General features: G+C 45.8%; 1 protein-coding gene across 4 annotated transcripts in view; it reads left to right on the forward strand.

The window, feature by feature from the left end:
• Positions 1 to 3,768: 3,768 nt before the first annotated feature.
• Positions 3,769 to 15,106, forward strand: part of MITF (melanocyte inducing transcription factor) — an 86,239-nt gene continuing 74,901 nt past the window's right edge. For 2 of the 4 annotated variants that reach the window (XM_015875346.2, XM_015875347.2), the window contains exon 1: positions 3,775 to 3,986. In XM_015875346.2, coding sequence (XP_015730832.1) covers positions 3,883 to 3,986 — 104 coding nt within the window. In that variant the 5' untranslated portion in view covers positions 3,775 to 3,882. Of the gene's footprint in view, positions 3,987 to 15,106 lie in introns of all 4 variants that reach the window. The other 2 variants (XM_015875345.2, XM_015875348.2) reach the window with 2 other exon arrangements.

Below are 15,106 nucleotides of genomic sequence, written 5' to 3' on the forward strand. Positions count from 1 at the left end.
GCACTTTGCTCCCTGTTAAAAGCAGTCACTCACATGTCCCTACAGGTTGTGCTGGTTTAAATATAACAGGGAAAATCTGGCAGAGCTGGAGCTCTCTCTTGACTTTAAGCAGTCTAGTTAAGCCAGTGCCGGTACTTGGGGCAAACTCACTGAAACCAGTTAGCTCTATAATCAGTTTAACTAGCACTGATGCTGTACCAAATGATGTTAAATCAGCATTAGAGTTTAACTTGGTTCATTTACATCTGCTGTGGTCTTTGCACTGGTTTAATTAAACAGATTTGTTACACCAAATAAGATTGCCCCTGCAAGCTTTTATTCCGTTGCTTTTGCTGAGTTTTAAAGGGTTGTTCCCTGGTCTAACTGTCACTGTTGAATGGCAATACGTGGTGTCCCACTCTGCTGCCTCTCTCCTAGAGTTAGCCCCCCAGGTCCTCTGCTGACCATGGACCCAAGCAGAGAACCCTCAAACATCTCTTCTCCATCCTGCAGCCCCTCCCCAGGCCAGGAAAGATGACAGAATCATAGAACGGCTTGTGCTGCAAAGGACCTTAAAGATCACCCATTTCCAATGCTGTCCCATGGCAGAGACACCTCCCAGTAGACAAGACTGCCTAAAGCCCAATACCAAATGGCTGCAGGATCTGCAGTTCCTCAGTGCACAGAGATGTGGTGACCTCCAACACTGTCTGCTTGGACTTAGCAGCATCTGTTCACTCTCTTTAACTGTGGAAATCTTAAAAGTTAGTCTTTTGAACAAGAACTGGAAGGAATGACTGAAACCCCAGCCCAGGACTTTTTTTTTGCTTTTCCTAAAGCAGAGTCAGGATGACATTGCTATTGTAGCTTCTGTTTGTGCGACCACTGCTGTTGCTAACCAGTGTCATGAGATAGCATCTGGAAAGAGGAACGCGTGAAAATCGAACTAAGGATACTGTATAGTTCCCCTTGAATTTTTCCATCACCCATCCATTTAAGTACAGAAGAATATGGTAGAGATGAAGAAAGAAAGGGCTAGGAATTAGTGCATGACTCATTAAAGGAACAGAATTCATTTAGGAGCCCAGCTGCAGAATTAATCACCTTCAGTTCTGCTGATAAAACCAGCCTGGGACTGACGGCATTTCAGACTTTGTTCCAAGTATGATGAAGTAATCTTAGAAGCTCTATTTTAAAATACAACTTCTGCTCATCTATCCTGGGGTGCTCGTGTAGTGAGGGGGCCCATTTTAATTCTGAGAACCAGAAACTTCTTCAATGAGAAGCAGATGCAAATCTCACAGGGAATGATTTTAGAACTGGCTGCACATTGTGTGAGGTGAGCAGTCCCACCTGGATGTGGGGGCACCCAGCCTGTTATTCCCTCTCTCAAAAGAATTGCTGGATTCCCCCCAAAACTTCTATCTGCTTCTGGTGTCTGGCAAACCCCGCATGCAAATGAACTGAGTGGAATTATTGCACTCTGTGCAGCTGCTGGCTTTCTTGTACATCAGAGTATTCTGCCCAGTAGAGAGACAAGGTAGTAACAGCTTCTTGCCTTGATCTGCTGGACTAATACTGTTCTCATCCCAGACCTCACAGCATCCAGTACAGGGTATGAGCGCTAAAGCCTGGGAAATCTCTTCAAAATTGTCACATGCCTGTTTGCTTTTTTGAATAGCAGCATTGGCTGCTTCCTTTCTCCTTCAGATGAATGCACAAACAGTTGCTGTGGGGAAATTCTTTCAAATTGGGAACTCTGCTGAGTTGGGTGGCAAATGTTTTGCCTACTGACAGTGATACCAAACGATGTCGCTGCTCCTGATGTCACTAGAGATCCCCAAACTGCACTCTGAGTGACAGTATTGATGGGAGAACAGTTTTAAATGGCATTTGTAGGTCAGGAGAAGAAAAATACAGCTGATGGGATATGTGAGTGAAGCTACTACAAATGAGGGTGGCAAGGAGTAACCATCCAGGGGAAAATAATCATAACAACAAAGCAGCACTGCTCAACATGCTGCCCATGGCTATGTGGCTGTGAGGATGGTTTGGACCTGCTCACAGGTCACAGGCCTTGGAGGAGTGATAATGCCAAAGGAAACCTACATGGGAAAGGTCTCAGTGTGCGATATCTGTAATGCAATCAGTGGAATAAAACTCGCCTTCTGCCACCGATTTGATGTGTGACCAATGACCTTTTTGTGTTTTGTTTTCCACTTTGTTTGTAATTGCTCTTCCCCGCTGGACATCCACAACTGAAAAACACTCAGTGCTCCATAGAATTGCTCCATAGAAATCTAGAACTCGTGACAGCACAACAGCCACATCTTTAATTTCACCTAATATCTCTTTTGAGTTTGATTTCCTTTATTTTTACAGCAAATTAACTGCAAAATTGGCATAATAGGTTCACCTTTAAGCATCATATTTGTTTGGGGGTATGTTTACATATTAATATTCTGCTTTGGCCCGGGGGGAGTATTGTTGCTTTACTCTGAAAGATGAACTCTACAAGAGAATTATAAACACCAATGCTATCTATTACAAGAAGAGCTTTTCATGACTCAGCAGAACACTGTAAAGGTCCCAATTAGCCCAGGTGCAGCGAGACATTGTCCACTGAACACAAACTGTGTGCTGGCCCAGAAAAGGGGTGAAAGACAGAAATAAGGGCTTTGAAAGGAAAGGCTGTGTTCTCTGTGCTGTGAGCTGTACGAGTGCCGTTACTGAAGCTGCAATATCTCAAGAGCAGCGTCATTGCCTGGGACATAGATTTGCATACTGGATCTTTAGAACTAGTGCTATAATTAAAGCAAAGCTGAAACCTCATACGCTGTACATTTTGAACAGCGGAATATATCGTTTTTGCACCTAGAAAAATGGGAAGCCATTACAACCAGCTGCATCCTACTCCTTGCTCCCTTGCACCATCCTTCAGTGACAGAAGCATCCCATTGGGACGGCACTGAGCTCAAGGAGCCACAGCTCAGCTGGAAGCGCAGCTTGGCAGTGGGCTTTTTACAGGTTGTTCTGTTTGTTTGGTGGTTGCTTCCTCCCCCCCCAACTTTTTCCCCCAAAGCAGTTAGCAAACCCACGGCTCCTCAGAGTTATCCCCACCATCTGCCAATGTGGGCTCAAAAAGAACACTCTTTGGGGCCCTATCCAAGTTGTTGCCTCTGATTCAGATTCAGCAAAGTAATTGCTCTCGCTGTGGAGTCGCTGCACGGAATTTGGAGGCTGCAGAGCCATTTAAGACCCAATGCTGAACTGTGTGCTCAACTTTGCTCGTGCGGGGTGCGATTTCATTGATAAATGCATGTAAAACTTGAAGGAAGACTTGAAAATGCTGCGCTAGAAATTCACCCCGCCCTGGGACGGGAATCCCCGGCATTCTGCAGTCACGCAAACCTCACTCCGTGCCGCTTTGACACTTTCCCTGCACATCGTTTGCATTCAGAGCGTCCCTCCCTGCCTCTCACCGCACTCCGAGCCCGTTCCCGCTAGCGAGGGCCGGCCCCCAGCTCGTACTTTTCCACTTTGACCCCGAAACGCGGATTTTCGGGACGTCACGGAAAGCCCCGCCTAGCAAAGGGGCGGTGACGTCACGCCCAGCATTGCATCGAGCCCCGTGACGTCACACCCAGCATTGCATCGAGCCCCGTGACGTCACGCCGTGAGCTCAGAGCGGGGCGGGGGTCGAGAGGTCGCAGGTGGGCACGGAGCGGGGCTTCAGCTGTAGCGCTGCGACGGGCGGAGGCGGCGACCCGGCCCGGCCCGGCCCCGGGGCGGACTCAGTGCCGGGCGGGGCGGATCGCGGCGCTGTGGGCGTGCGGGAGCGGCGCGGCTCGGAGCGGAGCGGAGCGGCGGTCACCTCGCGGCTCTCCTCTGGCGGCGGCGACGATGCAGGCGGAGTCGGGGATCGTGCCGGACTTCGAGGTGGGAGAGGAGTTCCACGAGGAGCCCAAGACGTACTACGAGCTGAAGAGTCAGCCCCTTAAGAGCAGGTGGGAGGTGGCGGCCGGGCCGCGGGGGGGACGCGCCGTCCTGGCGTGGATCGGGGCCTGGGGGAAGGGTACGGGCTGGGAGCGGGACCCGATAAACGGCACCGGACGGGAACATCCCGCGGAGCAGCGCGTTAAAAGCAGCCATTGAGCCGGTGTTTCCTGCAAGAATGGCAGTTTTGTTCGGCCTGCGCGGGGCGGGCCCGTCCCCGCCGTGCCATTATGTAAAGGGCATTGTCGGCGGGGCACGGGGCCGGCCGCACTGTACTGCTTTGCTCTGCACTGTACTGCTTTGCTCTGCACTGCACTGCTTTGCTCTGCACTGCACTGCTCTGCACTGCACGGCCCCGCCGAGTCCTCGCAGTCCCGGCCGGACGGGGGCCGGCAGCGCGGTGCGGTCCGGGCTTTGCGTTTTGGGTGCGCGGTCGCCGCAAGGTCTCGCATTCTGGGCCGTTCTCTTTCATTTGACTTTGAAAGCAGGTGTGTTGTGTGCGAGCGCTGGGGATTGGAAACTTTAGGCGAGGTGTGTCAGCTTCTTCCTGAAGTGTTTTTTTTTTTTTTGTTTTTTTTTTTAAATTATTTTCCGGAGATACGTGCTTTATTCTTATCTGAAGTGGTTGTGTCGCTTAGATATGTTTTTGTTTTAAAGGGGAATAAAAACACACAAGGTTCTATTTGTTGCGGTGTGTTATTGTGCCCCCCGGTGCCCTGAACCCTCCTCTGCCTTCTGTGTGCCTCCACTCTGAGCCCAGGGCTGGGAGCGAACCCTCACCCCAGCGTCAGGCTCTTGCTGCGGGTGTATTTCATTGCAGCCCGGGCTGTTAGCCTGACTTCACAGTCATGGCTTGTGCTTCTGAACAATGCTCTGCGTCCGTCTGTGCGTGTAGCTGGAAAATGAATGGGAAAGTAAATATTAAAAACTGCTGGAATGAACTTGGATTGCGCTGCGTGTCAGACTGACTTCTAATGAATTCTTCATCATGCTCTGAGTGCTGAGGAAACACGGCAGTCTCATAGTGAAAGACATGAAGGGTGCAGAGGAGGTGGACCTGCTGCTGGGGTGGCATGGGGTCAGTGACCGTGTTGTAGCAGTCACTGTGTAGGTCACCAATGCACAGCTATCAGCCTGGATTGCAGCAGCCTCAGATTCCAGCTGGTGTGAGAGAGTTGTACCTTTGCAGTCATTTCCTCTGTAATCTGTAAGTTGTCTTGCACCAGTGTTACAAGCACTTTTGGCTTCTGTGATTTGATGCCTTGCTGTCACTTTGAGCTCCCCTGACTTTCCCCAACATGTGGGCTGATGTGCTGACCTTGCTGTGTCACCTGCTGCCTTGTGTGCAGCTGTCTTCTCCAGGTGAGTCCCAGCATCTCCTGGCCCCATTGAAGAGCCAAGGACCCAGACATCCCTGTTAGGTCCATGTAAACCCAGCCCTAGAGCCAGACTGATGGAACCTGATAATGGGTAGCAGAAATTGCTCACAAGCCTGCTTGCTTCATAGCATGCAGATTATAATCTGTGGGGACTTCAGAAGTCCTTCAGCACTGCTCAGGCCTGAACCCAGTCTGATGGGTGGTTGTTGGGGAATCCGGCATCACTGTGCTGCTTTCTCCTGTAATGCAATCAGAACAACAAAACAAATCAAACGGTGTCATGATGGGGCTGTGGCAACTAGAATTGCTTTCTTACAGTCTTCTCTGTTCTGCCTGCTTTTCTAGGTAAGGCTGTAGATGCAAGCACTGGTGTTAGGGGATGGGGCTTAACAGTGATCTGCTACTTTCCCCGGTGAGAACTGCTGATTTCCTAGCAACATTCAGGGCTTTCTCTGATGCTTTTTAGCAGTAAGAAGTGAGAAGCATCCTCAGCTTACTCATAGCACTGAAATTGTGAGTAGATAGAAAAGAAAACCACACAACTACATAGGAGTGCCAGTGGCTCTGATCCTAGAAGAAATGTTTTATTGGCACTTGAACTCAGTCCTGGCTGCCTCTTGTTCAGGTCATGTTCTCCTCGTGTCTTCCCCAGTTGCTTGTTTTCCAGTGTATGACGTCCAACTCAATATTCCTCCTTGCTGTTGTGCCTTCTCAGTTAGTCCATCCATATTTCATAATTCAAGTCTGCAATCCAAAGCCACCAGGGGTTCAATAACAAAAGCTTTTTGCTGTAAATACTGTACGAAGTTAGGCCAAGCCACAACTGAATGCTAGAGGCCAAGGAAAAATGTCAGCTAAAAGCTTTAATCACAAGAGACAAAGAGAACTCATTGGACAAAGATGCATCATTTCCAGCCATGTTTCCTAAACCCTTCAGGTTTGTGAGAACCTCGCTTCTTGTACCAAGTGCTAGATACACTTAGGGCTCTCTGGAATTTGCAGTGGTTGAACATCTTTGAAAACTGAGATGATGGTTTGGTTGGTTTGGTTTGTCTGCAGTGACTCCTTGCTGTGGGAGGAAACTGGATTTGAACTCATGTGTCAGTGGCTGGGCTTGTTTCCTTCCCCCTCCTCACATTCGTAATTTATTCCTTTACTGCTTCACTTTTGGAGGCCAGTAGTCCTAAATTATAAGTACACACTCTTGAGTACATACCTGTGTAAATGAACAGGTAAATAAGGTTTCTTTATTGGTGTAAGCAGTGCACAGTGAAATGGGTGGAGTTTTATTTTCAGACAATCAATTGAAGAAAGTAATCAGCGATTGTTAGAAGTAAACACAGATGTCACCTCTGCACGCAGACACCAGAACACTGTTACAGTACATCTGTCACTGTGCTAATGTGGTTTCTTTAAATCATTTGACTTGTTAAAGCTCTGCCTTGGGTATCAAACTGGGATCTGCAAGGGAAGGCCTTGCAGCCTGCTGCTGTTGCTCTCAGTTGCTGTAGTATTTACCTTGTCTTGTTGCCTATTCTGCATGCGGTTACCACTTATTGACCCGTCTCCTGCCCTGTTCTGTACACGTTTTCCTTTGGGTGAATATTGAGTGAGTACCACTGAAGGCACAGCTTGACCCACTGAGATGCACACAGTGCACTGAACTGACCCAAATGTGGCAAAATAAATAAACAAATAAATTCAAATGCATGTCTCTTTTTTATTCCCTGTAGTGCGTGTGCATTGGTATGAGCTGCCTCTGAAGTTCCAGGACATAATTATCAGCTGTTGTCATTTACTTCCTTGCTCTAAATAAAGCCACGTACCTGCAGTTCAGTTGCTACTGGTTGTGCTATTTTCTTTTACCCTTTTGCAGCCAGTTTATGTTCAGACTGGTTTGGAACGATGCAGCGACTGGAGTTATTTTTAGTGGAAAAAATTATTAGGAAATGCTTTTAAGTTGCGTGTTGCTTGTAGAGGAAGCTTGTTCTTGCTTTATGAGCAATAGCATCAAGCTGTTGAGTTTGTCATTGCTGCAGCAGTGATGTAAGCTGTCGGTGCCTTCCATCCGCTTGTAGCTCCCCTTTGCCCAGCTGGGATCCCTTGGTGAGCACTTGCTTTCTCCTGGTGCTCTACTGAACACTGAAGACTGAATTTAATAACAGCTCTCCTTATAATGCCCAGTATTTGTTGAGGAAATGTTAATGTAACCAGAAGCAAACATTTGAGATGTGTGCTTACTGTGGAGCCCAACAGGACTCTCCTGAAGTGCCTCAATCTGCAGATGATGGAAATTAAATTTTGCAAATGAACTTTGCAGCGTGATTAAATTTGAACTTGATTACATTGAGGCTCTTCAGCTCTGAATTTATGCTTTACTGGAGGTAGTCTTCCTAGCACTGCTATTTACGGATCTTATTTGAGTGTTTTATATTCTGGTTAGGTTCTGCAATGCAGTTTGTTCAGGCTACTGCTTACATCTGTTCCAGTTGTGCAAGAAGTGGAAAATAGACTTTATTTAGAACTGGTCACATGTGCTTGCATCCAGGAACTGTGTCTCAGCCTGCTTAAAAAAAGAAAAATGTATCTTGGAGGAACAGATTTTAAAAGTTCCTGAAATATTTTTCAGTCTGTTACGAGGATCGTTATGTATTTGAAACTGAAAGGTAATAATGTCTGAGTTGGAAGTGCTGTGCAGTTCATGTTGGCTGAAGGCAATGGTAAGAGCCTGAGCTGAGGGGCAGTGGGAGCAGAGCTGAGCCAGAGGTCTGTGTCTTTGAAATGTCTTCCATCGTGTTTTGGTGACTGAGTCTGTAATCCCACGTTTGTTCTGCACCTCGCATTCACTTCACTCAAAAGGAAACCCTATTAGCCAAATATTCCTGTATTCGTTTATTTTGGAAAACAGACTTGAAAGGAAAGGCTGTAATTGGCGTCCCTGTTGTGTAAACATATGGAGACAATAAGAAGTTGCACAGAAAAATGCTATTTCTTTTGTATTAGGAGCTGGTACTGATGTTTGTAACAGAGCATTTTCCATCCTGAAAGATTCCTGTGACCTTTTCTCTTTAGAAGAACGCTCCCTGCTATTTGCAGTAGGCCTTTGCTGTTTAGCACAGAAACAGAAATAGCCCATGAAATTCTGTTCAGCATTTGCTTTGATAGGAGCTATTAAACGTTACCTTTTCACTTCCCCAGCCTGCTTTTCTCAGGAGAACTGTGCTTGGCTGCCAAGCTCATCATGCAGCACGCAGATATTTTGGGATGGAGCTGACTGCACTGACTCTGCACCTTTGGGCAGATGCACATCTTTTGGTTTCGCTTATCAAACTATTGGCTGTGTTCGTTGTGAGTACATAGACTCTACATGAAGTAAATCCATACCTCACTGCTGAGCCTCCCTCGCTGGCTAAGACTGATTTTTGAGAACCCAGGTTACAACTGGAATTGTTATATTTTTCCATGGAGCTTGTTCTGTGCTGTGTATGTGTGACATATAAACACTCTGTGATCATCTCGGAGGGCAGTTCCAGAACTGTTGGAGGCAGCATGACCAATTCCTGTTGCACTGTGTGGTCAGGATCTAGAAGAAGAGAGCAAAAGAGACCCTTGGATGCATTATCTTACTACCCAATTTTTTCTACTTATACACTCTAGGATTAGAAGTTTAATAGGAAGAAATCCGTACAGCTGTTAAAAATGAGGGTACAGGAGACAGCCCCTGTTTCTGTTCACGTTCCCTAATGAGCCACTTTGAGATGCTGAGAGTGAAATGAGAATAATCTGTTTACTTTTCTGCTAAAATTGAAATTGCATGTTGACTGCTAATTGTCTTTGGAGCACAGTCTGCCATTTCAGCTCTGGGAACAAAATGAGAGTCCAGCTTTCATTAAGCTGCTCGGGCCCTTGGCCATTATTGTCCGTCTCTTTCTATTTAAGATTCTAAAAGTTTTCAAAATGGATTATGGTAGTGTTTGTACTTGATAAAATTTGTCTTTTCCTAACATTTTTGCTGGAACAAAGACAGTGTGATGAGGCAGGGTGGCCTGGCAGATCTTGCTGTACTGTTAACTACTGCATCACTATATATGATGCTCTTTACTGTTTTGCTGCTGGGAAGCACAAGGCAACTACTGATTTGCATATAATTTCACACTTTATCTTGTATGGGGGGGCGGTGGGGGTGAAGGAAGCATCATATTCTAGACTTGTGATAAAATAATGCTATTGCTTCACCTGCAGCAGCTGTAAAGTGCTGCTGCTGATTTGAGCTTCAGGACTGAAATAGTGTGTTCCCTATGAGGCCTGTAGTGTGCCCAGGAATGGCAGGAGGTGCTGCTTTTTCTCCAGGCTGTTGTGTGCCTTCTTAAAGCACTCTGTCTCAGTAACGTTGGCCACAGTGTCACCTTGTGACTCACAGTGGCCTGGCAGTTGATGTCTATGGGCTTCACCTGAAAGTAAGGCATTTAAAGAGGCTGTTCTTCCAGCGTGGTGTAGGTATGGCTGTTACACGTAAAAGAGTTGTGAATGTGGATAAGAAAGGCTTAGAATTTAGCTGCTAGTTAATACTTCAACCACTAACAGCGTGCTTGGATCATGCTCACTTTTTCTGGTAGCATCTCTGCTGCAAGGGCTGCTGTTGTGTTTGTGCTAGCAGCTCTGTGCTCAGCGTGCAGCTGTGGCTGGGTGGGTTGTTCTGTTTCCTTCAGTTCTCAGTGGTTCTGAGCAACTGGTGTGCAGCCCCCTGCCCTCCCCGCTGCCAACAGCTGCTGCGAGGACCGGCCAGGCAGGTTGAGGGCAGAAATGTGTTGCTGCTGTATATAATTACAGCTTCCAGCGTCAGCCGGCAGGGCTGCTCGCTGCGATGATTGGTGCCTGTACTGCTATGTAAAGCAGAATGCGAGCTTAATACTGGGTTTGGGCTACTATTTTAATATTGTAATTAGCAGCCTTTAGCAGTAAACAAGCTTTTTTTTTTTTTTTTTTAATCAGTTCCGTGAAGATTATGCTTTCACAATTTAAGCAGACGAGCATTTGTGGGCATGGGGAGTTTGTTTTGGGATTTGTGTATTACTTGGAGGAGAAGAGCTTTAAGGACAAACAAATACCCTGTGTTTTTTTTCTCTCCACCCGCTGCATATTGGGTTTGGTTTTGGGCAGCTGGAGGGTGATCCTGCAGTCTCTATTCAGTGAGAATGTTTCAGCTGTAAGAACAACTGACATGTTTGTGGCAATGTGGCAATCTCTTGGATTCATCCTTTTAAATGCTTCCCAAAAAACCATGAGCTAGTTTCACAGGTATGTTCTGTTTCCCTTTGTGCTGTTCTTTAGACACAAAATGAACTTAAGTCTCTCTCAAGCTGCTGCTTTTGTTGGTTGCTGTGCATCAGGTTGGATATTAGGTTGAATTTCATCTCAGAGTCGTGAGGCATTGGCACAGTGGTGGGATCACTGTCCCTGGAGGTGTCCAGGAAAAAGGTAGATGTGGCATTGGGGGATGTGGTCAGTGGCCATTGTGGGGGTACATTGGGGTTGGGCTAGGGGATCTTAGAGGTCTTTTCCAACCTTAGTGATCCTATGATCAGTAGACTCGTGTGGCTGGTTGAGCTGAGCCAGCTTGGCTTTTTCCACCTACTGGTTGCAAAGAGTGAAGAGATAAGAGGGCTGAAGTTGTAGAGAGCAGGAAGGTTTGTATCCACTCAGAATTTCATTGCTGTACATGCAAGGGTAATGTGCCTGGTTTGGCCTGCTGTTCCATTAAAGAATTTTCTTGAGACGAATCTGAAGAGGACTTTGCATGGGGAAAATTAGTGTTTTGGGTATATGGAAAGATGTTAATCACCTTTGAGATATTTTAGGTGCTGGAGGCTTGCCAAGTTGATGCGTCTCTAAGCATTAGGCCAATAAGAGGTACTGTAGTTTCAAAGTGTGGATGCTATGACACTGTTCCTCTTCTTCAGCATGAAGTGCTATGCAAAGAGTAGAAACCTGGCAGGGCAGGGATTTTTAGATCAGAGAAACCAGAGGAGTAACAAGAAAAAGAAGTGGGAACCACTGGAATGTTTTGAATGAGGGATGCTTCAGAGAATGGAGAAAGGGATGATTAATGATCTTTACTAATCTTACTCCCAGCCATCCTGTTGTAACATGTAAACACATACAGAAAATAGGAGTTACTGTGATTCTTTCCGGACGAGAAGAAGGCAGCTAAAAGACTTGGGATGGAGCTAACTCAACTTTGAGCTTCTTCAGGGTGGGGAGATGGGAGCAGGCACTGGGAGCTGCCAGACACTGAGAGGTGAGGAGTGGGGGCAGGAGGGGGCTGCGCTCCTGGAGCTTCACACTGCCAAGCTGAGATAGTGCCAGGAGCTGAAAGGGGATGGTTAGGAGATCTGGAGTGGGAGGGCTGGGCTCAGCCTGTTTTGTGTACGTTCACTGCTTCTTTTAAGGATTCTTTGAGGTTTCTCTAAATAAAGAAGGAGAGTTTGTGTAAGACAAGAATTATTTTAGAAGTGCTTTTTCTGGACGTGACCCTGAGTGGTAATAGAAGGTGGTAAAGCCAGGGAGAGTAGCAGTGCAGAGAGAGAGGGCACAAAGCAACTCCTTCCTTCTTACAGTGCTTGTGTACTTCACTCAAATTAAATAAGTTACAACCTTGGAGTGTGAAATCAGAAATGAGATATGCCAACATGCAGGAAGGAGGTGATCTTACAGAGAAGGAAAGGAGAGAAACTTGCTGTGGGCTGCTAGGAGCATAGGGAAGTGTGAGGCCTCTACAGTGTGTTCCTTGGAATGCCATTAACTATTGTTTGGGTTTCTGCTCTGCAATCTTTATTTATACCAAATGTTTACAGTTTTAGCAAGCTCATCCTATCCATCCCGGGTATCACTTTGCTTTGTGAAGGCATGGGCACAGTTAAAGAGTCGTGGGGATTTCTTGTTTATTTATTGCTGCTGTAAGACAAAAGTTGCTATCTGATATTCTGCCCTTGAAGAAGGCACAGTGTAAATCTATTAAGCTGCTCCTTTGTTTGTTGGTTTTGTGCATAATGAGTTTGGAATTTAAGATTAGTGGTGTGCTGTGCAACTGCTTATTTTGTGACCTCATCCTCCCGTTCTGCTTGCCTGCTTGTCCACCTGTCACATCCTGTTGGGCACCTAGGGCTATGTTCCTTTGGTTTTGCATTGCATCATCTCATTTTTTGTGTGCTCTGCTCCTTAGTGGGATTAGGAAAAAGAAAGAAAAAATAAAAACAGCAACCAAAAAAAGAACAACAACAACAAAAACACCCTGCAAAAACAAAAGAAAATACACCCACATGAAGTGGGTGTCTATATTCATTACAGAATGCGTGGGGGAAATGTGGCTTCAGAGAACTGTGCAGTGGTTTGTTCTGGAAGGGACCTTTCAGAATCACCCAGTTCAGTCCCCATTCTCTGAGTTAGGAACATCCCTCACCAGACCAGGCTGCCCTGAGCCCTGCTTCCAAGGCCTTGTGGGGTGTGGAATACTGAGCAGAGCATTGCCTGAGTCAGCCAAAGGGGGGATGTAAGGATACATATTGCAGACATCCATGTTGTTTGCCTTCAGTGTGACCACCACCCTTCAGAAGTGTTCAAACCAGTGAGCCATGGCTTTTTCAAGGTGTGTCTTGAACAGGCGCTATATCATTTTACCTTGTATAATGTTCATTGAGCTTGTAGGAGCAGGAGTGGCTTAGGAACACAGTGAGCATTCACCTGGGATTGTTCTCATCCTCCTCGAGAAATGATTTTTTTGGGGTGGAACAGCTCTACCAGGAAGCATGGAGGATGTGCTCACAAATTAGATCTTTTTCAGCCCCATCTGTTCCTTAAAGGCTGTTAGCCAAGTTTCAGCAATTGGGGTCGCAGCTTGAAATACAGGGAGCTACATGAACCCTGAGTGGCGTTGTTTGTAGCACAGGCAGTGGGATGAAGGCAAAACGTTCCTAGAGTTGTGGGAAGCAGAGGGGTTAGCAAGGGGTGAGGAAATTTACTCTGGAATTGGTAATTGAAGTGCTTCTCTTAGTAATATGTATTGGTAGAGAAGAATATGAGGAGTGAAGGCTCATACAGGTCGCTTCTTGGAAGCACTTAATCTCTTAGGAATGTGAAATAGTGTGTAGAGTAGCAGGAGAAGCTGGAATCTGTAAAAGCGGGTAATTTCCAAGGAGTAAAGTGAACAAGGCAGGAGATAGAGCCATAATCTCATTCTATCACAGACTTGTTTTTCTTTTTTTTTTTTTGAGTTTAGCTTGTTGCACAATTGACAGTCCCAATCTAATTGCAAAACTATTCTGCAAGTGATAATTTGGTTCCCAGCTAACGCAGCTTTTGGTATTTACCACACAAAACGGTCCTGGGAGCTGCCGGCCCTATTGATGCTGGGGTGACTCTTTTGTGTGTCACAGAGAGCTGCATGGAACCTTTGCCCCTTGGGAGCATCTGGGAGGTAGCGGTGCTGCCTCGTGGCGATGCTGCAGGCAGAAATGTCTATCTTGAAATGAAATGAAGTTCTGCTGTTGGATTTGAATGATTTCAGAGACTGTCATACCATTATCTGGTGCGTGTTTCACATCTGTCATTTAGTACCTTTGCGCTGAGGAAGACCAGGTTTACAAAGTAGCAAATTGTAGAAAGTCACAGTATGTGTTTGTTATTGTTTTCAGTGTTTTTATTATTGTCTTTATTATTGTTTTTACTTCTTTCTTGTGGCAAGGACTCTCGCATCTCTTGAAATCCAATTTTATAATCGCTATTCCCTGTATTGACGTGCTACAGTATCAGGCTGTGCTTTTGGGAAGTGCTAAACTTGGCTGCTTGCAGACTCATCCCAAGTACAGAAGATGTTCAGTAGGCGCCGTTTGACTTCATGCAGTGCTATAAAGAACGCTTGGCTTTGGGAGCTCTGATGGAAATGTAGTTCCTATCTTCTGTATGGGAGAAATCAGCGATGAAATTAGAAACTGCATGAACTTCATTTGGTGAGGCTTCAGTAGCCTGAAGAACACCCTTTGTCGCAGAAGGACGGGTGCTCTGGAACTGCAAGATTGTACTGGCTGTATTGCATTTCTGCTGGAACAAAAATATAACTGGTTCAGCACTTGCACGTTCCATTTGTGTATTGTTTTCGCTTTATTTTGTGCATTTAGAGAATGCTGTGTTCGGCAAACTGCTGCTTTAGTATTTTCTGTGGAATGGAAACCATCTGGATAATTTAACTGAATTTTATCTAAGGTCTTGGTAACAGGCACTGTTCTGTTTCTTGGCATCTTGCTTGATGAAGATGAGAATTTGAGTTAAAATTCAAGAAGTTAAATATGGGCTGGTTTATGACCTGGAATTTCAGAAGCAACTTCTGCTTATTTGAAATCTTAAAGGTACTTAACGTATTAAAATGCTGTCCAGTCTCTCCTGAAAACATTTTTCCTGAGCAAATGCCTCCTGTAGGGCTTTTTTCTTTATTTCCCTAATGTACTTTGAATTCTGTGTGCTGTGGGAGTTGCAGGTTAGGAAAGCATTCAGCATTTGTGCCGCGGCTGCTTTGAAAGAGAGCTGTCATAAGCACATGTTAAAGTTAAGCATATGCTTAAAGGCTTTTCTTAATTAAACCGCAGTTCAGAAAAACCCTTCAATGTCTTCTTTATTTCAGAATCCGAATTAAATCAATTGGTTTTGTACTCATAGGTTTAAACTTGTTGCAGCCCTCGGGTAACAAATATGTGGAATCT

This window comes from Coturnix japonica, chromosome 12, assembly GCF_001577835.2.
Source record: "Coturnix japonica isolate 7356 chromosome 12, Coturnix japonica 2.1, whole genome shotgun sequence".
In the NCBI taxonomy this organism is placed as follows: domain Eukaryota; kingdom Metazoa; phylum Chordata; class Aves; order Galliformes; family Phasianidae; genus Coturnix; species Coturnix japonica.